The sequence below is a fragment of the Hevea brasiliensis genome, chromosome 8, assembly GCF_030052815.1.
Source record: "Hevea brasiliensis isolate MT/VB/25A 57/8 chromosome 8, ASM3005281v1, whole genome shotgun sequence".
Taxonomy (NCBI): domain Eukaryota; kingdom Viridiplantae; phylum Streptophyta; class Magnoliopsida; order Malpighiales; family Euphorbiaceae; genus Hevea; species Hevea brasiliensis.
Window position 1 is genome coordinate 5,112,750 of NC_079500.1, and position 22,935 is coordinate 5,135,684.

Genomic DNA, 22,935 nt, shown 5'->3' on the forward strand with positions numbered 1-22,935 from the left:
TTAAATATAAATTTAATTAATAATAAATTAATTAATAGAGATTAATTAATTAATTTATATTTGATATAATTAGAAGAATGAAGAAAAAAAATAATTATTTTGGGTTAAGAACTCAAAATAAAGACACAGGGGCATTTTGGTCATTTCACAGTGTGACACGTGGCACCATGAGATGGTGACATATGGGATTACACATAAGCTTGCCAAATATTTTTAATCATGTAAGATAATTAAAATTAAGATTAAATATAGGTTTGACACTTGGCACAATGTGATTGGGTCACTTAAATCTAGAGCTAATCAAAGGGTGACATGTGGCAAGGGTTTAATGTGTTAACCTAGCTATATAAGTGTTGTTATGAAAAAGAAAAATAACCAGCAGCCACTCCTCTCCTTTGTCACGCCATTTTGAGGCTCTCCATCTATTCTTCTTCATCTCTCATCAATTCAAAGAGATTAGCCATCAATCTATTGAATTAAGAACACTAGAAATTGTTTCTAATGTCCTGTTTACATCTTTAATCTCTTAAAAGGCAGAGCTTGAATTTCTAATTAACAGAAAAAGCTTTAGAAGCTGTTCAAGGGCTGCCATAGGTGTTCTTGGTGTGGACAAACTAGAGGGCCAACATTTGATGTCCTGAAGACAAATCTCAAAGGCGCAGACACGCTGCAGTACATCAAGAGGTTAGTGTAATCGTTCTTAATTTAATCTAAGGTTCTAAAATTAATCTAATTAATTTTAAAATCTTAAATGGCAAATACAGATCTAAAAACATATTAAAAGAGTTTTAATATGTTGTTTATCATTGAAATCAATTAGATAAAAATAAATCTTGCATGATGCATTTGACCTAGCTGAAAATTTTTAAATTCAATGGTATAAACTTGTATTTTTCCTGCTTCCGTTCCTTCATGAAGCTCCCTTAACCTGGTAGCCAAAAAGAGCATACAAACTATTGATAGACCAAATATCTCTGATAAGCTTGGGTTGCATCATTACCTTGCTACTTCTGCACGCCTCTTGGCCTGCTCAGCAATCTCAGACAAGTCCCTGTAATAATTCTTATCTTGGAAGAGTAATGGAGTTTCATAAGACGGCGATGGGTAATCAGAAGGTTGCAGTCCTCACCAGAAAGGATGAGCAGTTTCTAGGCGCCGAAGGGCTGATTTTGGACGAGGATTCCTTGGAAATCTAGAACACAATACAGCAAAGGCAAAGATTAATGGCCAAACTGAAATTTTGATAGGACTATCAGCTTTCTGAGACAAAAAGGCATAAGCAATTGCTGCAGAAGCACATTGGAAGATGCCACAAACTAATCCAACAATATCAACAAATGTCCCCAGAGGCTTGTAACTTGGATATGGGGAGTAAAACCAAGGTATGATCTTGCCTCTCCTCCTCCATTTAACTCTTTCTCTTCGACCCCATACGAGCAAGATCAATAATGGAGATGAGCATCACTGTGAAAGACATGATCATGCCAATTAGAGCATATTGGGGTTTGTGCACTGAGGATAGCTGATCAAAAACAGCTGATGGAAGCTCCACAGCAAAATTTGTGATCAGAAAAATCCTTTCCAGGGCTTTATCCTGATTTTCCAAGAAAGGGTGGCAGTAAGTTGCTAAAATTGCAAAAAGTACACCAACGTGATAATCATAGAACATATGCTATTCTTGCTTAGCCAAATTAGCAATTGGAGCTAGGGAATTGGATGGTTTGCCACCGCTCAATTCTACATAATTCAGGTTCTTCCAACAAACATAAATAAATAAATGAATACCCTTTGAATATTGGAGCCACCCTTCCCGTTTTGCTTCTTTTCTTGATCATCACCAATGCCGAGGGCATCCTCTGATTCAGTCAAGCTATCTCCTATTACCTATTTCAAAGAGATTTTTTTTTTATAAAAATTAAAAATTGTGAATAAAACTTTTTTAACATAAATCTTCATCTCTTTCAAATGGGTAAATTTACAAAAATAAAGAGCAACACAAAAAGGTTAAAATAAGAACAAATCCAAACAAATCCAAGTTAAAAGTGGAAATCACTACTTTTAATTAAAAGAAGAAGAAGAAGAAGGCTGAAGATGAAGAAAGAGAAATCAGAGCAAAAGTTTTCAAGACAAGCATGAATACAATAGTAAAACTTGTGTCATTACCCTGTGGTTCAAAGCATTCGCCATTGTCATTATCATTTTTGATATCTATATAGATGTCAGCATCGTCGGACAGCTGACGAACAGAAGACTTGGTTTCCAATTCACTCATTACTGGATGATGGAGATCTTGAAGATATAGCTATAGTTGGAGATGATCGTTGAAGGATTTAGATTGCTAGCTTCCGCATCTGCTTCTGCTTCTACCAGTCTTCTTCCTCTCTGTGGCCTGCGCAGGTGTACGCTATAGAGTATAGATTTGAAAGTCTTTGCCTGAAGAATAAATGGCTCGAATATAACTTTTTTTGGGAAAAATGTCGGGCGAGAAGAAAAGCAATGGAAGAGAAAGAAAGGTAAACGAATGATTAGAAGTGATCCGTTGATTCACAAATTATTTTCATATTAATAATAGTAATTTTTAATAAAAAAAATTATCCATATTTTATTACTAAAATTTATTTTTTAAAAATTTTTAATATTAAAATGAATCTATTCTAACTCAAATAGAAAATTATGAATTAATTGAACTAAATACTTAAAAATATTTTAACATAAATTAAAAGTTTTATGACAGAGTACACCAATGTGATAATTACATGATACATACCAATCTTACTTAGCTAAATAAGCAAGTCGGATTACGAATTAAATTACGAATAAGACTGACAAATCTCTTATCTCCTTAAGTTAATTTTTGGAATAGAATACACACCAATCTTACTTAGCCAAATTAGCAAGTAGAATTATGAATTAAGTTATACATAAGACTTAACAAATCTCTTTTCCCCTTAAGTTAATTCTTGAAATAGAGTTAACTTTAATCTATTTTCTTAACATAATATTAAAGTTTATTTATTTTATTATTGAGCTATTTATAAATATATTTATTAATAAATTTCATAAATATTTATGCCTAATGGGTGTACCGTTTCATATTGATTTAGGATATCAGAGAGAAAAAGTTTTCTAGAAAAGTATGAAGATAGTAGCAAAACTTGTGTTATTACCCTATGGTTCAAGGCATTTGGTGGGCAGTGTGATTCGAAGTCGCCTTTCTCGTTAGCATCTTTTATATCTATACGGGTGTCAACATCGTCGAACGGCTGACGAACAGAAGACTTAGTTTCCAACTCACTCATTACTGGATGATGGAGATCTTGATGATATGGCTAGAGCTGTAGATGACCGTTGAAGGATTTTGATTGCTAGCTTCCGCATCTGCTTCTGCCTCTGCCAGTCTTCTTACGCTCTGCGCATGGTGTAAGCCATAGAGGATAGACTTGAAAGTCTTTTCCTGTTGCAACCCTGCCACGAAGCAAGAACGTTTTAAAAAAGTCGGCTGGGGACAAAAGCAAGGGAGGATAAAGGAGGTGAATAAAAAAATTTATTTAAATTTCCTTCATTTATTTAAGGCATAAATATTTGATAATTTTTATAATTGATTCTTAGATTTTATTTCATGATGTTTCAATTTTTTCTTAATTTTAATTTATTATTAAAAAATTTTTACTTTAATTTGATTTCAAAAAAATCCCTACTGTATCAAGTTTTAGATTAAAATAAATAATAAAATTATATTTTTTACTTCATTTTCTTTCACACTAAAAAATAATTGATCGTTTCGATCATCACCTGAATTTATTACAAAAATATTAATATCATCATAATAATTTTCTTCCTATTAAGAGGAAGATTTATCATTCACTAGAAAGTGTTAAAATTATATTTTTAAATGTCACACTGAAATTTAGAGAGACTTTTTTAATATGAAAAACTGCTATTATAGATTAAAGAATTTTTTTTGTGAAATAAAATTAAAGTTTAAAAATTTTTAGTAATAAGTTAAAATTAAAATTAAAAACAAAAATTAAACATAGAACAAAATTCAAAAACGAAATATTAAAATTATCCCATAAATATATAAGTTTTATTTATTTAATATATAATTTCATCATGTATAATATATCTTTAAGCATGGATAAAATTTTTTTATTTTTTAATATTTAATTAGAGTGCATTCCTCAAATCAATATTTCACTATTTCTTATAGTTTACCCATTTATTTTTCATTTACTTTTTATTTATAAGCAAAATCATTATTTTTATCTTAAAGAATTAATTTTTTAAATTTAAATTATTTTATCTATTTGCTTATTATTCTCTTATAATTTATTATTTGATATAAAATACATATATGAAATCACTTAAAAAAAAAATTTATATGACGTTATATTGTCTGTTACTATTAGGCGTTCTCATGTTAGAATTAATCAAATATTTGTAAAAAATTTTAAAGCAAATTTTTATGACATATTAAAATATATTTTTTTAATTTATAAATTAATTTTAAAATAAGTAGATAACTGTTTAAGTGTTTGATTAAAAAGCTCTTAAAATAAATTTAATTTTTTAAAGTCACCAAAAAGATATATTATTAATGTTTGAGTCATTAAAATGAGGATAATGTTAATATTTTTAAAAATATAAAAATAATATAATATTTTACTATGTCAAAAAATAATTTTAAAATAAATAAATAAATCATAAATAAAAAAATATTTTACTTATTGTTTATGATTTATTTTAAATATATTTTTTAATTTATAAATTAAAATAAATATAAATTTAATTATAATTTTCTATTTATAAATAAATTTCACCAAACTTTTATACCAAATTAAACACCCTCTTATTAATCATTTAACTAATTTATTGGATTCAATTAGCTTTTCAATATTTTTTTTATTAATTGAAATTAGGGGAATGAAATTCATGTATTTATAAAAAGAAAGCATTTATTCCAAGAAAATTGAATATCTTATACCTCTATAGACAGATCTATGCATAGTATTACTAGCTAAAAATTTATTAATTTATTAAATTAAAATTGAAATTAATTCTAATAAAATTATTATATTACACACTTTCAAAATTTTGAAGTATTAAAATTGCTTAATTTAAAACTCAAAAACATTAAAAGATTAATTTAATTGAGTGACTTTATAGAGAGAAAAAAAAGGGTGAGATTTAAGGATTAACATTGTGTATTTTATAAAACGTTTAACTCATAAGGAAAAGCACACGAGTATCATCGGTTAAATTAAAAAATATATATATCATACATTTTTTCATTTTAATAAAAAATTTTAATTTTTGTCAATTTAATTTGAAATTTTTTATATTATTTTCAATTTCAACAATAAATTTAATTAAAATAATTGAATTCATTCTCAAATACTTTTACAAAATTATCTATTTTAATTAATCCTTTTAATTTTGTACTAATTTGTTCAATAATTTTTATTTTTTTAATTTTATTAATAAACTTCATATTAATAAAAAATATGTATAATTAAATAAAATATTTAATATTATTATCTTTATTTTTAAAAGAGATAAATTATTAAAATAATAGTTTATTTAATTTAATAAAATAATATTTTTCCAATTTAAGAATAATTACTAACATAAAAAAAATAAAAAATACCTGATATTGATAATATAGAAAATATTTAAATTATTTTTCTCAATTAAACCATTCAATTATGTTAATCATAAAATTTGAAATTAGTGTAAAAATTTTAATATTGAATTAATAAAATTAAAAAAATAATTAAAAGTGAAAAAATTTATTACAATTTAGAATATTTTAATATATGAGCCCCACATTTAAAAAAAAGATAAAAAAATGATAGAGAAAAGTGATGGACGTAAACCCACTAACACAAGTCAATAATTGAGGGATAATGATTAATGACAATTGACAAAAAGACAACCTAACAAAGGAAAGTTAAAAAAACAATTGAATAATATAATTTATTCCAATAAAACATTGAAAATAATATATATTAAATTTAAGCTTTACAAATAATTCTCCTAATAAATTTGATTAGACACTTATCCGCAAGTTGTGTAAATATATTTTACTTTTTAAAATTACTAATAAAATAAATAGTAAAAATATAATTCTAAATTTTTTAAAAAATAAAAATATAAAAATATTTTAAATTTTAAGAATACCCCTTGTAAATAATTGTAAAAACTCTTTTTATCATCTCTACATATTTTTTTGTATTATTATATAGAGATTTATAATAATCTTAAATTCACATTTATTTTTTTTGCTATTAAAATTTAATAAAATTATTTTTTTAATAGTAATTTTACATGATATTTATTCCTAAATATTTACTTATAACTTTTTGTATGCCATTATCATCATATTCATTAATTATTTATCATTTTACTTGTGATTAGCTTATGCTTTATCTGTTAATGTGCTATCAAGAGTCGTAGCTTATGCAAGAAATGAAATTAGATACTCTATGGACTTTGTAGGATAACTCTAAAATCTCACAAAAATTTTGTTTTTCGAGAAGAGATATGTGCATAATATGTAATGACACTGAAATCAGAGCACAGCTGCGTTCTCCAAAATGTCAGCATCCATTCATGTAACAAGAATTATCGAAGATACTGGCTGTTGCTCTCATATGTTTCTTACCAAACCCTTGCATCCTGGAAAATCTTCAAGAAGGATTTTTCCCCCCTTTTTTCAGGATGCATCCTAAGTTTTATTGACTGAGTTTCACTCTTCTCGCTCAAAACTCAACAGATACAGAGGCATCTTCTCAAACAGAGTAGTACCCTTCAAGGTCAATGTCAAGTCCCTTGGTTCTCACCACCGATTCAACATGCCCCTTGAGTGTGTTAAGCTCCCTTAACCTGGTAGCCAAAATGAGCATAGCAATTAACAGGCAAAACAAACTATTGATAGACCAAATATCTCTAATAAGCTTCGGTTGCATCATTACCTTGCTACTTCTGCACGCCTTTTGGCCTGCTCAGCAATCTCAGACAAGTCCCTGTAATAATTCTTATCCCTGTAATAATTCTTATCTTGGAAGAGTAATGGAGTTTCATAAGACGGCGATGGGTAATCAGGAGGCTGCAGTCCTCGCCGGGAAGGATGAGCAGTTTTTAGGCGCCGAAGGGCTGATTTTGGACGAGGATTCCTTGGAAATCTAGAACACAATACACCAAAGGCAAAGATTAATGGCCAAACTGAAATTTTGATAGGACTGTCAGCTTTCTGAGACAAAAAGGCATAAGCAATTGCTGCAGAAGCACATTGGAAGATGCCACAAACTAATCCAACAATATCAGCAAATGTCCCCAGAGGCTTGTAACTTGGATATGGGGAGTAAAACCAAGGTATGATCTTGCCTCTCCTCATCCATTTAACTCTTTCTCTTCGACCCATACGTGCAAGATCAATAATGGAGATGAGCATCACTGTGAAAGACATGATCATGCTAATTAGAGCATATTGGGGTTTGTGCACTGAGGATAGCTGATCAAAAACAGCTGATGGAAGCTCGACAGCTAAATTTGTGATCAGGAAAATCTTTTCCAGGGCTTTATCCTGATTTTCCAAGAAAGAGTGGCAGTAAGTTGTTAGAATTGCGAAAAGTACACCAAGGTTATAATCATAGAACTTGTGCCATTCTTGCTTAGCCAAATTAGAAATTAGGGTTAGGAAATTGGATAGTATACCACCGCTCAATTCTACACAATTCAGGGTCTTCCAACAAACATAAATAAATAAATAAATGAATACCCTTTGAATATTGGAGCCATCCTTCCTGTTCTGCTTCTTTTCTTGATCATCACCAATGCGGAGGGCATCCTCTGATTCAGTCAAACTATCTCCTATTACCTAAATCAAAAGAGATTTAATTATAAAAATAAAAAATCAAAAGAGATTTAATTATAAAAATAAAAAAAAAAAAGTTTTATCTTTTAACATAAATCTTCATCTCATTCAAATGGGCAAATTTACAAAATAAAGAGCAACACAAAAAGGATAAAATAAGAATAAATCCAAGTTTAAAGCGGAAGATCACTACTATTAAAAAAGAAGGCTAAAGAAGAGAAAATTTCAGAGCAAAAGTTTTCAAGACAAGTAATATAGTAATAAAACTAGTTATTACCCTTTGGTTCAGAGCATTTGCTGGGCAGTGTGATTCCAAGTCTCCTTTCTCATTAGCATCTTTTATATCTATACGGGTGTCAACATCGTCGAACGGCTGACGAACAGAAGACTTAGTTTCCAACTCAGTCATTACTGGATGATGGAGATCTTGAAGATATAGCTAGACCTGTGGATGATCGTTGAAGGATTTAGATTGCTAGCTTCCGCATCTGCTTCTGCCCCTGCCAGTCTCCTTACACGCTGCGCATGGCGTACGCTATAAAGGATAGACTGGAAAGTCTTTTCCTGTTGCAACCGCGCCACGAAGCAAGAACTTTTTAAAAAGGTCGGCTGGGGACAAAAGCAAGGAAAGATAAAGAAGGTGAATAAAAAAAATTATCTAAACTTCCTTCATTTATTTAAGCATAAATATTTGATAATTTTTATAATTCATTTTTAAATTTTATTTTGTGTATTATTTTTTTAATTTTAATTTATTATTAAAAAAATTCTTAGAATTTTGATTTTAATTTAAAAAATCTTTATAACATATTATAATAAGTTTTTAAGTTAAAAAAATAAATATTTTATTTTCTTTTATATTAAAAAATATTAATCATTTTAATCATCATACAGATTTATTATAAAAATATCAATGTCTTTCTAATAATTTTTTTTTTATAAAATTATAGAATTTAAAATTTTTTTCTTATAAAAGAGAAGAATTTATCATTTTATCGAAAAGTGCTGAAATTATATTTTTAAATGTTATAATGTAATTTAAAAAGCTTTTTTAATATAAAAATATACTATTGTAAATTAGAAAAAAATTTTGTGAAATAAAATTAAAGTTTAAAATTTTTTAATAACAAATTAAAGTTAAGAGATAAAAATTAAATAGGACAAAATTCAAAAATAAAATATAAAAATTAGCTCATAAATATATAAATTTTATTTATTTAATATGTAATTTATCATGTATAATATATCTTCATGTATAATATATCTTCATATATGATAAATTAAGTATGGATAAAATTTTCTATTTTTTAATATTTAATTAATAGTGTATTCTACAAAATCAAGATTTCATTATCTTTTATAGTTTAACCATTTATTTTTTATTTTCGTTTTATCTATAAGAAAAATCATTATTTTTCTCTTAATGAATTATTTTTTTAAATTTAAATTATTTTATCTATTTGCTTATTATTCTCTTATAATTTATTATTTGATATAAAATACATATATGAAATCACTTAAAAATAATTTTTTTTATATGACATTATATTGTCTATTACTATTAAGCGTTCTCATGTTAGAATTAATAAAATATAAGTAAAATTTCTTAAAGCAAATTTTTATGACATTAAAATATATTTTTTTAATTTATAAGTTAATTTTAAAATAACGATAGAATTATTTAAAATTAATTTTTAAATAATTTAAGTGTTTGATTAAAAGGTTCTTAAAATAAATTTAATTTTTTAAAATCACCAAAAAGATATATTATTAATGTTTGGCTCATTAAAATAGGATAATATTAATATTTTTAAAAATATAAAGATAATATAATATTTTATTAGATCAAAAAGTAATTTGAAAATAAATAAATAAATCATAAGTAAAAAATATCTTACTTACTATTTTTGACTTATTTTAAGTTTTTTTTTTAATTTATAAATTAAAACAAACATTAATCTAATTATAATTTTCTATTTATAAATAAATTTGACCAACTTTTATATCAAATTAAACACCCTCTTATTAATCATTTGACTAATTTATTGGATTCAATTAGCTTTTCAATTTTTTTTTTATTAATTGAAATTTGGGGAATGAAATTTAATGTATTTATAAAAAGAAAACATTTACTCCAAGAAAATTGGATGGCTTTTTTCTAACCCTTATAGTCCACTCCTACTATGTGGACAAATCACTTATACTTGTTATTTATATATATTTATAAAATATATTTAAATTATTACATAAAATTATAAAATATAGGTACTTAGTTGATAAAAAAATTGGTATCATCTAAATTATAAAATATTTAATTTCTCATAAAATTTAAATTTATTTTTTTTTATATAAATGGCTTCAATTAAGATTCAAGCTCAATATTTTACACGTCTGACGATTATAGTATTACTCACCAAAAATTTATTAATTTATTGAATTGAAATTGAAATTAATTTTGATAAAATTATTATATTACATACTTTCAAATTTTGAAGCATTGAAGTTGCTTAATTTAAAATCCAAATACTTTAATTCAATTAAGTGAGTGACTTTATAGAGAAAAAAAATATATTTTAAATTAAATATATTCTAAGTTAAAAATATATTTTAAGTAAATATATTTAAAAATATGCTCAATCATGTTAATCATATTTATTTTAATATGATATTTTAATAATTTAGGTCGGAATTTATTCGAAGTTAAAAAAAAAGTTTGCCACGTATATGAGCCCCACATTTAAAAAAAAGAAAACAAAATGATAGAGAAAAGTGATGGACGTACAACCACTAACACAAAGTCAACAATTAAGGGATAGTGATTAATGACAATTGACAAAAAGACAACCTAAAAAAGGAAAGTTAAAAAAAAATTGAATAATATAATTTATTCCAATAAAACATTGAAAATAATATATATTAAAATTTAAGCTTTACAAATAATTCTTCATTATTTTATATTTGACGAGACACTTATCTGTATATTGTGCAGATATATTTTACTTTCTAAAATTATTAATAAAATAAATTGTAAAAATATAGTATTTAAATTTTAAAAAAATAAAAATATAAAAAAATTTTAAATGTTAAGAACATACCTCATAAATATTTATAGAAATTATGAGGACTACTAATTTCAATCTTAATATCGGTGACCGTCTCTTGAAGTTCATTTGGCTCCTCACCACATCGGGAGTCCCGACTGCAGCTCGGTTCTGATCGATGACATCGATGATGACCCCGCTCACCATCATGAGAGTCATAGTCACCCTATCTGAGCTGCACATCTATCCAATACTTGTGGCTGACTTTCTTATTAAACACATCTTTTGATTCAGCCATAAGACTAGGCTTTGACATAGGCCCTTATTGGTTAAGATGTAATACTAATCTTTAGAGATAGCCCAAATGATATAATCTGATCTTTAAATATTCCCTTAATGATGTAATTCAATCTCTTGAGATCGCCCCAATCATGTAATCCGACCTTTTGGAAATGAAATGAAATTTTATTTGAAGGTTATTATTTAATTATTGCATTAGTTATTTTTTCGATATCTGATGTGCATATCTGATCTGATCTCTAACTAAATCGTCATTAGCATATCTGTGGCTTTGAAAGTTTGCTCAATCTGATAACCCTAGCTAACTGATCTCTTTAATTTGGTCTTATTATTGTGTTTTTGGAATCTTCCCTCGACGTGTCAGGAAAGCGAGCCGATTCCGCTAACCGATGTGCCGCTTGGGACTTTGTGAGCATTAAATGCTCAGACGGGTATAAATAGGGGGAGGGTCAGTCAGTTGCTCCCTTATGTCATTTTCAGAACTTTGCTAGCAATCTCAGCATTCTCTCGTTTCTTCAAGTTTTTCCGGCACCGATCACATTCCGGTAAGGATTTTGATTCTTTTCTTAGTTAAACTTCTTTTGTTTTCTTGAAAATGAGCGGTGCCGAGGGTCAGAGGGTTGTAAGCCCGCCTTCTGTCCATGTTTCATTGACCTCAGAAGAGGGCGATGTAATTAGATCAGGTGGTCGAACTAGCACAGCCATCGTTCCGGTTACTGGTTCGGCTGCCAGATCGAGGCGAGGAGCATCTTCCAGAAAAGAAAACCTGTCAGTGGATGAGTTGCCTTCGGTCCTGAGAGAAATCGATCTTCAATCTATAAGCCAAGAGTACAACCTGCGGATCGACTCCTTTGAACTGATCAAGTGCCATGGTGACCATCGGGCCGATCACTTCTTTGATGAGGTTGATCTCATCATAGTATACGAAGAGCAGCTAAAGGCCAGGCTCTGTTTTTCTTTGGATGAATTTTACAAGGTCGTCCTAAAGTTCCACCACGTCTCGGTAGCTCAAGTGCATCCAAACTCCTAGCAGACTCTAATAGCTTTCTGGGGCCTTTGCCAAGCTAAGGGACTAGAACCCACGATTAAAGTCTTTGCCGAGCTACATAGGCTTGCTCGAAGGAAGGATGATGAGTTCTAGTTCTTTCAGGCTAAGCCGAACTGCTCCCTCTTTACTGATCTCCCTTCTTCATTGAATAATTGGAAGGACTGCTTTTTCATATTGTGGAGCAAGATTCTGAACGGCTTTGAGAGTATCCCACGGAGTTGGCAACACTTGGTAGCTCCAATCCCGAAGAAGATTGCCTTAAATAAGGATGAAGACACCATGGCGAAAGAGTTAAAATCTCAGGCTTCTACCCAGAAATTCTCGTGCTTTGATGCGGTTATGGCCGAACTAAAATATTGGATGATGCGGCTGATCACTGACGAAGAATACGAGCTTCAGCTCTTTGACCTCGGCCCTGGTACTACCCATATCTCTGATCTCTGAATCTTAGTGAACTCACTGACTTCTTCTTTGTGCAGGTATGGCGGGCGGCGATGCTTTCAAAGAGAGCAATAAGCGAAAGAGGGAGGTCTCCAGAAAAGTGCGGGCGATGAAGGGGGCTACCATTGCTGATGCTCAGACCCCTCGTCGTGAATTAGTAGAGGTGCCGAGCTCTCCTCCCCGATCTCAGGAGCAACCGATCCTTGAGGTAGAGGTCGTCGCTCTTGCTCCTCAGCAAATTGAGCTTCCTCCTCCCTCGCCTCCTCCGATCTCTTCCAATGTGGAAGGGGAATTCTCGGGTCCTACGGTTAGGACACTTTCTCGGGGTGCTCAACTTCTGATCCAATCGTTGGAAAGGAATCGCTCTACAAGGGGGAATCCCGGCCTGGCCAAAGTCATGGGAGCTTCCATCTGCTTCCAAGAAGATCGGAACTAGTTGGCAGAGGAGAGCATGGATGATATCTTAGCTCAGACAATAAGCTTAGGCTTAGAGGCCATTGCAAACCAGTACGTACTCAGAGAGAAAGCCCACGCCTTAAAGAAGGAGATCCTTAAGGCGGTCCAAGACGCCTCAGCTGCACAAGCTCAGCTCTCCTTTGCTAACGATTATATCGCCAGAATGGAAGATCGGATGAATCATTATGAGGAGAGGATAGCGGAGGTGGAGCGAGAACTTGAAGACTCCTGAGCTGGTCGGTCTGCCTATCTCTCTAGTTATGCTGAAGACCTTCGGGCGAAGGAGGAAGAGCTCCGAGCCAAGGATGAGAAGCTCCAAGCTAAGGAAGAGGAGAGCAACACAAAGGAGGCCAGGGCTCATGTTAATGCACATAATGACCTTCTGGCCGAGCTGAGGAAGCGGTATCCTAAAGAGGACTTCTCCTGGATGAATGAGCTCGCCCCAGAGGCCGAAGATGAGAGCGACAAGGAGCTAGAGAGAGAGAGAGAGAATGAGAGAAATGATGATGTACCTAGAGAGCAGGCTGGGGGAGACCCTCCAGCCGAATGACTTGTAAATTTTATTTTGAAATGAATTGAAGTCCTTTTTCTGTTCAAATTCTCGATGAGATTGGAAAGCGTGCAAATCATATGAGTACTTAATTGTTTGAACGTATTGGACATCAAACCTGAAAGCCACCATTAACCTAAGTATAAGAGATCGAAAAACATTATAAGCCTGAGACCGGACTTAGCCATGACCAAACACCGGGTAAATCTTTAGAACATTGGAAAGACTTGATTTGAATTCTTAAGATCGGGATCGTCAGTAGACCAGACAGAAACCTTAACTTTATTTTAAGAAATATCTGGGACATTCAAGTGAGGAACCCGATTCTAGCATTAGCTAAATGAATTTTCACAATATTTGTAAAGAGAGATCGGGGGCAAGACTGGATAGTACGGAGACCTGACATTGGTTCGAACCCATCTGATAAGAAATCGAAAAATAATTAACTAAGTGTGTGATCGGTTCATTCCGTGGTCGAGCAATCGATGAGTTCGAAAAAATCGTTTGTGATCGAAAGACATCGCCTGAGAGCGGCTTATAAAGCCGATTAAAAAGTCCCTTGACTTCAGAGATTAGCCAAAATATGGTGTCGCTAATTATTATCTTTATTTTTAAAATTTCTTTCTCTATTTATACTTTTAACTTATATTTTTTCACTATTTTATTTCAAATTTAAGGTCTAAAAAAAATCAGTACTTTAAACATAAATTTATTGTAAATAATATAAGATATATATATATAGAGAGAGAGAGGGGTAAATTATTAAAATAAATTTTATTTAATTTAAAAAAATCAGTACTTTAAATATAAATTTGTTGTAAATAATATAAGATATATATATAGAGATAAATTATTAAAAGAATAGTTTACTTAATTTAATAAAATAATATTTTTCCAATTTAAGAATAATTACTAACATTAAAAAAAATACCTGATATTGATAATATAGAAAATATTTAAATTATTTTTCTCAATTAAACCATTCAATTATGTTAATCATAAAATTTGAAATTAGTGTACAAATTTTAATATTGAATTAATAAAATTAAAAAAAAATGATTAAAAGTGAAAAAAATTTAAAAATATATATATATTTTTAGTTATTGGGCTTTAACAATTTAGAATATTTTAATATGATATTCTAAGTTAAAAATATATTTTAAGTTAAATATATTTAAAAATATATTCAATATGTTAATCATATTTATTTTAATATGATATTTTAATAATTTAGGCCGGAATTTATTCAAAGTTGAAAAAAGTTTGCCACGTGTGTGAGCCCCACATTTAAAAAAAAGAAAACAAAATGATAGAGAAAAGTGATGGACGTAAAACCACTAACACAAAGTCAATAATTAAGGGATAATGATTAATGACAATTGACAAAAAGACAACCTAAAAAAGGAAAGTTAAAAAAAAAAACAATTGAATAATATAATTTATTCCAATAAAACATTGAAAATAATATATATTAAATTTAAGCTTTACAAATAATTCTTCATTATTTTATATTTGACGAGACACTTATCTGTATATTGTGCAGATATATTTTACTTTCTAAAATTATTAATAAAATAAATTGTAAAAATATAGTATTTAAATTTTAAAAAAAATAAAAATATAAAAAAATTTTAAATTTTAAGAACATACCTCATAAATATTTATAGAAATTATTATTATCATCTCCATATATTTTTTTTATTATATGAAAATTTATAACAATTTTAAATTCACATTGACCTTTTTTTAATTAAAATTTAGTAAAATTATTTTTTCAATAGTAATTTTCTATGATATTCATTTCTGAATATATATTTATGCCTATGACCTTTCATGTTCATTAATTATTTTCTATTTTACTTATCATTATCATAACTTAGTTTTATATTATAGCCTTATTTGATAAATTAAGAATTCGAATAGTCAAATTAATGAGTGGTTAGTGATGATAATATAATCATAAATTTAGTAAATCTAATAAATTTTATTTAATATATATACAAATTAATTATTAATAATTAATAATAAAACATAACTAAAACAAATAGAAATAAGATGTATTAAAATTATATATATATATATATTAATTTTATTTAAATTTTAATATTAAGTATTAAGAAATTAAAAAATCATATATTAAACAGTGATCATAATAAAACTAATAAATTTTATTTAATATAATATATACATATTAAAATTAATTATTATTAGTGGTAAAATATTTTTTTTTGCTATTATAAATTCATGTATATATAATATATGTGTGTTAAATGACCCATTAAAATGAGAATAAGAAAATTCATTCTCCTAAAAATTTACATATTAATTAGCAGTAATAATAAGACTAATAACATATTATGAATTATTATTATTAATAATAAAAATTTAAATATTTATTTACTATTATTATTATATTAATTATTATTAACAAATTAGATATTAATATATATTATTAATAATAAAAATTTATTTTTTCTCAACTATAATTCATAAATATATTTATATAATAATTTTATTAATTTTTTTTGCTTGTATTAAAAAACCAAAAAGTCACATGTTGATTAGTAGTAATACGAAGATTAATAACTTTATTTAATATATACATATTGATTATTATTAATAATAAAAATAAATAAAATTACAAACATTAGTCAACTAAAAAATCATAATAAATAGAGGTAATAATAAAATAAAGATAAAATTGATAAGGATAAAAAAAAAATAATAATAATATGTTACCATTATTTTGAAGGCAAGCTATGTGTGTTGGATAAGTTCTCTTCTACTTTCCATGCATAAACGGTTAAAAAAAAGGGTTAAAATAGAGTAAATCCTAAAAATTATGAGATTAATCTAAAATCACCATGCATGGGTTAATTTTAGAATAATATTTAAATATTTATGCAATGGAACTGAACTCAGAGCACAGCTGCATTCTCCAGAAATGTAGAATCCATTAATGCAACAAGAATTCAAAGATACTCGCAGTTGCTCTCATATGCTTCTTTCCAAACCCATGCATCCTGCAAAATCTTCAAATATGATTTTTTTTTTTTTTTTTTTGGAAACAAAAAGGATGCATCCTAAGTTTCACAATCTGGGTTTCAATCTTTTCGCCCTAAACAAATAGAGAGGCATATTCTCAAGAAGAGAAGTACTATTGAATGAGGTCAATGTCAAGTCCCTTGAGTTTCACCGCCCATTGAACTCGTCCCTTGAGTGGGCGAAGCTCCCCTTAAGCTGAGTTCACTGCGAGCAAATTGTTGTCGCCTTAAACTCGAGACCAAGGGTACCATTTCCTCCATTTCTTCACCATACGTCCTTAGTTCCTTCAGCTTGTCTACCCACACATTTGGCCTCTTATTTCGCAAAGATCTACCAGCTTTGACTATGGCAATGGGCAATCCTGCACATTTTTCTACAATTTCAGTCGCTATACGACGCAAGTACGGTTCTTCGGAAACAGATGCAGTGATTTCAAACAAATTCAATGCCTCTTCTTTTGAAAGGACTTCAAGTGGAAACACTTTCTGCGCACCCATCCCATGGCACACATCTCTTCCCCTTGAAGTTAATAATATTTTGCATCCCTTGCAATCAGCCCCAAATGGAATTCCCACTTCCTCTAATTGAAGTGTTGTCCAGATATCATCAAGAATGATAAGTATCCTCTTCTCTTTCTTCAACCTCTCACGTAGTCGATTTGCTCTTAGGAATATTTCCTCCTCATGAAGACGAAGGCTCAAGAATTCAGCAACATCCGCTTGAATTCCTCTGATCTTTGGCGTTTCTGATACAGTAACAAAAATCACATCATCAAATAGATACTCTAATTGGGCTTGTCTAACGACCTCCTTTACTAGGGTGGTCTTACCCACCCCGCCCATCCCACAAACACCAAGGATGTTAATATTAGGATCTCTCAGTGAATCCATTATTTCCTTCAAAATTGGCGCCCGCGAAGGCAATATTGGCACAGGATCAAAATTCTGCTTTGAAATTGAATCAACTCTATTCCTTGGAAATCTGGAACACAACACCCCGAAGGCAAAGATTATAGGCCAAACTGATAATTTTATTGGATTATCATAGTGCTGAGACAGAAAGGCATAATTTATTGTTGCAAAAACCAATTGGAAGATGCCACAGACTAATCCAACAATGTCTGAAAATGTCACCAGATGCTTGTAATTTCGACGCGGGGAGCAAAACCAAGGTAAATAACCTCTCATCATCCATTCAACTCTATCTCTTCGACCCTTGCGAGCAAGATCAATGATGGAGAACAACATGGTTGCCAAGGACATTAACATGATAACCAGTGCATATTGGGGCTTGTGCACTAAAGATAGCTGATCAAAAACAGCCGGTGGAAGCTCCACTACGAAATTTGCGATGAGCAAAATCCTTTCCACGATCATTGAATCAACTCTTGTGCGTGGATTCCTTGGAAATCTGGAACACAGCACCCCAAAGGCAAAGATTATAGGCCAAACTGATAATTTGATTGGATTATCATGGTGCTGAGACAGAAAGGCGTAAGTTATTGTTGCAAAAACCAATTGGAAGATGCCACAGACTAATCCAACAATGTCTGAAAATGTCCCCAGAGGCTTGTAATTTCGATCCGGGGAGTAAAACCAAGGTAAATAATCTCTCCTCATCCATTCAACTCTATCTCTTCGACCCTTGCGAGCAAGATCAATGATGGAGAACAACATGGTTGCCAAGGACATTAACATGATAACCAGTGCATATTGGGGCTTGTGCACTAAAGATAGCTGATCAAAAACAGCCGGTGGAAGCGCCACTACGAAATTTGCGATGAGCAAAATCCTTTCCACGATCATATCCTGTTCAGAAAGAGTAACAAGTAAGTTGCAAGAAATTCAAGAAGAGCACCGAGAATTGAGCAGCAAAAACAATATATTACCCTTTGATTCAAGGCATCCACACGGTTTTGCATATCTTCTCGAGCATTAATGGAAAAAGAATTCCCAGTTTCCGACGAATAAGGTACACCAACATTGGAGCTATCACTTGAGATCTGTTCCAAAGACTAGTTCTTGTTAGTAGAGATTAAAATAAATGTCTCACAGGAGCATAATTTTATATAAAACTCATGTTTGGTAGTTGTCTGTTTTTGTTTTCTACCCTTTGAGTCAACCCATCTGATGTGCTTTGCGCCTCAATGTCAAATTCATCCATACTCTCTGCTCTTGTAGGATTCTTGCTAAAATATAATGAAAATGGAAAGAAAGGATGATGGAAATAGAGGATTAGTTAGCTCTCTATATATACATATGATCCACACTTCCACGGTATTTGGATTGCTTCCACACGCCTTCAGGGAAGGTGTCAGGAAATTTGGATTGCTTCCACATGGCTTCAGGGAAGGTGTTAGGTCATTGGAAGGTGTTAGGGAAAGTCTCCAGGAGATTATGAAATTAAAAGGATGCCGACCAGTAACATTACCCTTTGATTCAAGCCATCTTAATTTACCAATAGAGCATTTGACTTGCTTTTTACTGTTCTAACAACCGTAAAATTACCTTCGCACTCCAGGGAAAGGAAATATTGCACCTTTCACGTCCACACAAGAATACATATAGCCTGAGTAAAAGAGGCCTGACTTTTAATGATTTTCATGGCAAGTATACTATGCTTTCATTATACCTTAACTTTGCCTTCTCCTCAGTCGGCTCCCATTATATTATAGACTTAAGAAAATTTTTCCATCTACAATAAACTGCTGGCTCAGTCCACTAGAGACGGTATTTTGAAGAATGTTCTGTTTATTTTTACTTTTATTATGGAATTTTAAATTTTTATTTTTAAAATTTTATAAGAATTTAGTTTCTGAATTTATTAATAACATAAAATATTATAATTTTTAAAAATTTTATACTTTTTCTAATAATAATATGAAGATAAAAATTATTAATTTTTAAAATAATAAAGACTAATATATTTTAAAATATCCAAATGATATTATATAATTAATTTTTCCATTTTAATTGAATAAATAAATATATAAGTGATGATGCATCGAAAATTAAATATCTACACTAACATAATAAATTAAATTATATAACATGTCATGTAAAGGCTATATGCGAAAAGTATTAAATTGGGGGGAAAGATTATTATAATTTGCAATAAGATAATTCAAACATCAATATCTCTGGATGACATATAGGGTTAGCATTGCATATTCAATTATCTCATGATTTGCATAACTTCATTGGCATACCTTCTTTTTTTCCATCTTTAGCGAACATTTTCATTGGCAAAAAGGCTTACTATTTAAACTCAAATAAGTAAATCCAATTCAAGATATATGCTAAAGAAAAAAAAAAAAAAAACATCATATGTATTTGATTTTTATAGATTTTTTAATTTTTTTTACTTTTGCGCCTTACATTGCTCAGGCGTGCACTTGTGCTTTGCACCTTGTGTCTAACTCTAAGACTCTTTAACGCCTTAATACACCTTGAGTCTTTGATAATTATTGGTGCCTAGTAGGGAATTGAATTGCTGCCATAAGCATTACAAAGCATATTCATTTACGCAGTGACGAAGGCAGGAATTCTTTCGAGGGAGGTTCAATTAAAATATGTAATTTATAAAAATAACATACATGAAATAGACATAAGTTGATAAGAGAATTTCTAATAAGAAGTTAATAAGATATTATAAGTAAATTATAATGGTTATCATTTATTTTTGATCAATTGAATTCTAATTAATCATAATAACTTATTTTTCAATACTTACAAATATATATTTTTCAATGTAATTCATCAAACAATCATATAATAATTCATCTCCTATTGTATTGTGAAGTGAATTTTCATGTAACTAATAAAATTAATGATCAATTTTACTTTGAAATTTAATTTTATAATTAACAACATAAAAATATAAATTTAACATTAATTTTATTTTGCATATTAAAATATAAATCTAAGAAATATATGTTTAATTTCCTATCACACGCTTTGGTGCATAAGTATAGACTTTATTTTTTTTCTTAAAAAAAAGACTTTATTTTCATAATTATACTTTTGTTTGATTATAATTACGACATATGTTGTACTTTTTCTCCTGATTAAAAAAAAATATAATTAAAAATGTAATTATAATGACAAGCAGTCAAGAATCTTATCCCCTAAAAGGATAAGAACTTTTCTTTTTCTCCTTATAGATGATTGGAGACAAAATAAGTAAAAAATAAAATAACATATGATTATCTCTAGGCCAGAATTATCATTTATTTTTTATTAATTGAAATCTAATTAATTATAATAACTTATTTGTCAATACTTACACATATCTATTTTTCAATGTAATTCATCAAACAATCACGTAATAATTCATCTCTTATTCCATTGTGAAGTGGATTTTCATCAAACTAATAAGATTAATGATCAATTTTACTTTGGAATTCAATTTTATAATTAACAACATAAAAATATAAATTTAACATTAATTTTATTTTGTATATTAAAATATAAATCTAAGGAATATATAGTTAATTTCCTACCAAATACTTTCGTGCACAAGTATAGACTTCATTTTTTTTTCTTAAAAAAAGAGACTTTATTTTTATAATTATACTTTTGTTTGATTATAATTATAATATATGTTGTATTTTTTCTCTTGATTAAAAAAAATATAATTAAGGATGTAATTATAATGACAAACAGTCAAAAACCTTATCTCTTAAGAGGATAAAAAAAAAAATTTTCGTTCTTATAGATGATTGAAGACAAAATAAATAAAAAATAAAATAAGTTTCATTTTAATTTAGTAAAATTACTAATATACCCCTAAAAAATTGATAAATTCCATGAGGGGTCCAGTGTGGCTCCGCCTATGCATTTACGCCTCTTGATACGTTATTTTGGATATTTTCAAATCAATGAAAAAAACTATCATCATTTTTATCCTATATTTGAAAAGTAAAACCATATAATTACTGCTTCTCTTTATTTAAATGTAACTGAATTTATATAATTTATTATTTTACATAAAATAAGGATTAAAATTATTTAATAACACAAAAATAATTTATATTATTGATGTTACATAATATAACTAATTATATGATAAAAAAAATCATAATACAAAATCAATTACGAATGAATTGATCAAATAAAATTAAAATATTTTTGAATAATTTTACATTTTTAAATAATAATTAAAATTCAACAAAATCCTAATGAAATTTTGTAGTATTAGCATTTATTAAAAGGAAAAAAATTGCTACTTGTATGAGCCCCACATTCTTAAAAGGAAAATAAAATAATCGACAAAAGTGCAGTCAATAATGGACATAAACCCAATAATATAAGTCATAATAAGGGATCACGATATACTAACCCATGCATATTAGGGCTTGTGCACTGAAGATAGCTGATCAAGAACAGCTGATGGAACCTCCACTAGGAAATTTACGATGAGCAAAATTCTTTCCACGGTCATATCCTGTTTAGAAAGAGTAACAATAAGTTGCCATAAATTTTGAAGGAGCACTGAGAATTGGGCAGTGCAGAAAAAGGAAATCCCCTTTGATTCGAGGCATCCATAACGTTTTGGATATCTTCTTGAACATCAATAACGTGAACAGAATTCTCAGTTTCCAAGGAAAGAGGTAAACCAACGTTGGAGCTATCACTTGAGATCTGTCTCAGAGGACAAGAGTAGAGATCAACACAAATGTCTCTCGATCGCGAGTATAATTGTTTATAAAGCTCATGGTTAATAGTCGTCTGTTTTTGGTTTTCTACCCTTTGATTGAACTCATCGGATGTGCTTTGCGCCCCTATTATTCCCTTTGATTCAAGCCATCTGCTTGCTACTCTGCTAGAATCTGGACCAGAGTGTAAGACTCAGCATCAAACAAGGCCCAACTATAACGACCTTCTCATCTTTAATGTGCTGTATGAGCCTCACATTATTTTCACACATGTTTTTTTTTTTTTTTTTATAGTTATTTTATTTTTTAATTAAATTAGACTTTATCTATTAGTTATTGAAAAAATAAATTTTCTTTATAAAAAGTAAAATTATAATAAAAATTCCCTTTTATAATAAAAATGAAACAAAACAATAACTAATTTGATAATAATATTATGATACTGTTACAATTAAATTTTTTTTTTCTACAGCTAACTCAGGTTTTTTGTACAACACACAGAGTTTTCAATCCCTAAGTATT

The 22,935-nt window shown here is 29.1% G+C and overlaps 3 protein-coding genes across 3 annotated transcripts; all 3 read right to left on the reverse strand.

Moving 5' to 3' along the window:
- Nucleotides 1-913: 913 nt before the first annotated feature.
- Nucleotides 914-2,497, reverse strand: LOC110649486 (uncharacterized). The gene is made up of 4 exons (XM_021804070.2): nucleotides 2,164-2,497; nucleotides 1,786-1,884; nucleotides 1,001-1,594; nucleotides 914-928 (listed from the first exon to the last, which is right to left on the reverse strand). Exons 1-3 carry the CDS (start codon nucleotides 2,197-2,199, stop codon nucleotides 1,409-1,411), a joined length of 321 nt encoding a protein of 106 aa, XP_021659762.2. The 5' UTR covers nucleotides 2,200-2,497; the 3' UTR covers nucleotides 914-928; nucleotides 1,001-1,408.
- Nucleotides 2,498-6,509: 4,012 nt separating this feature from the next.
- Nucleotides 6,510-8,483, reverse strand: LOC110649484 (uncharacterized). The gene is made up of 4 exons (XM_021804067.2): nucleotides 8,154-8,483; nucleotides 7,781-7,879; nucleotides 6,975-7,585; nucleotides 6,510-6,885 (listed from the first exon to the last, which is right to left on the reverse strand). Exons 1-4 carry the CDS (start codon nucleotides 8,283-8,285, stop codon nucleotides 6,792-6,794), a joined length of 936 nt encoding a protein of 311 aa, XP_021659759.2. The 5' UTR covers nucleotides 8,286-8,483; the 3' UTR covers nucleotides 6,510-6,791.
- An 8,127-nt stretch (nucleotides 8,484-16,610) lies between these two features.
- Nucleotides 16,611-19,097, reverse strand: LOC131168839 (uncharacterized). Its single transcript, XM_058151035.1, has 3 exons — nucleotides 18,867-19,097; nucleotides 18,646-18,759; nucleotides 16,611-18,565 (listed from the first exon to the last, which is right to left on the reverse strand). Exons 1-3 carry the CDS (start codon nucleotides 18,918-18,920, stop codon nucleotides 16,889-16,891), a joined length of 1,845 nt encoding a protein of 614 aa, XP_058007018.1. The 5' UTR covers nucleotides 18,921-19,097; the 3' UTR covers nucleotides 16,611-16,888.
- Between the last annotated feature and the right edge of the window lie 3,838 nt (nucleotides 19,098-22,935).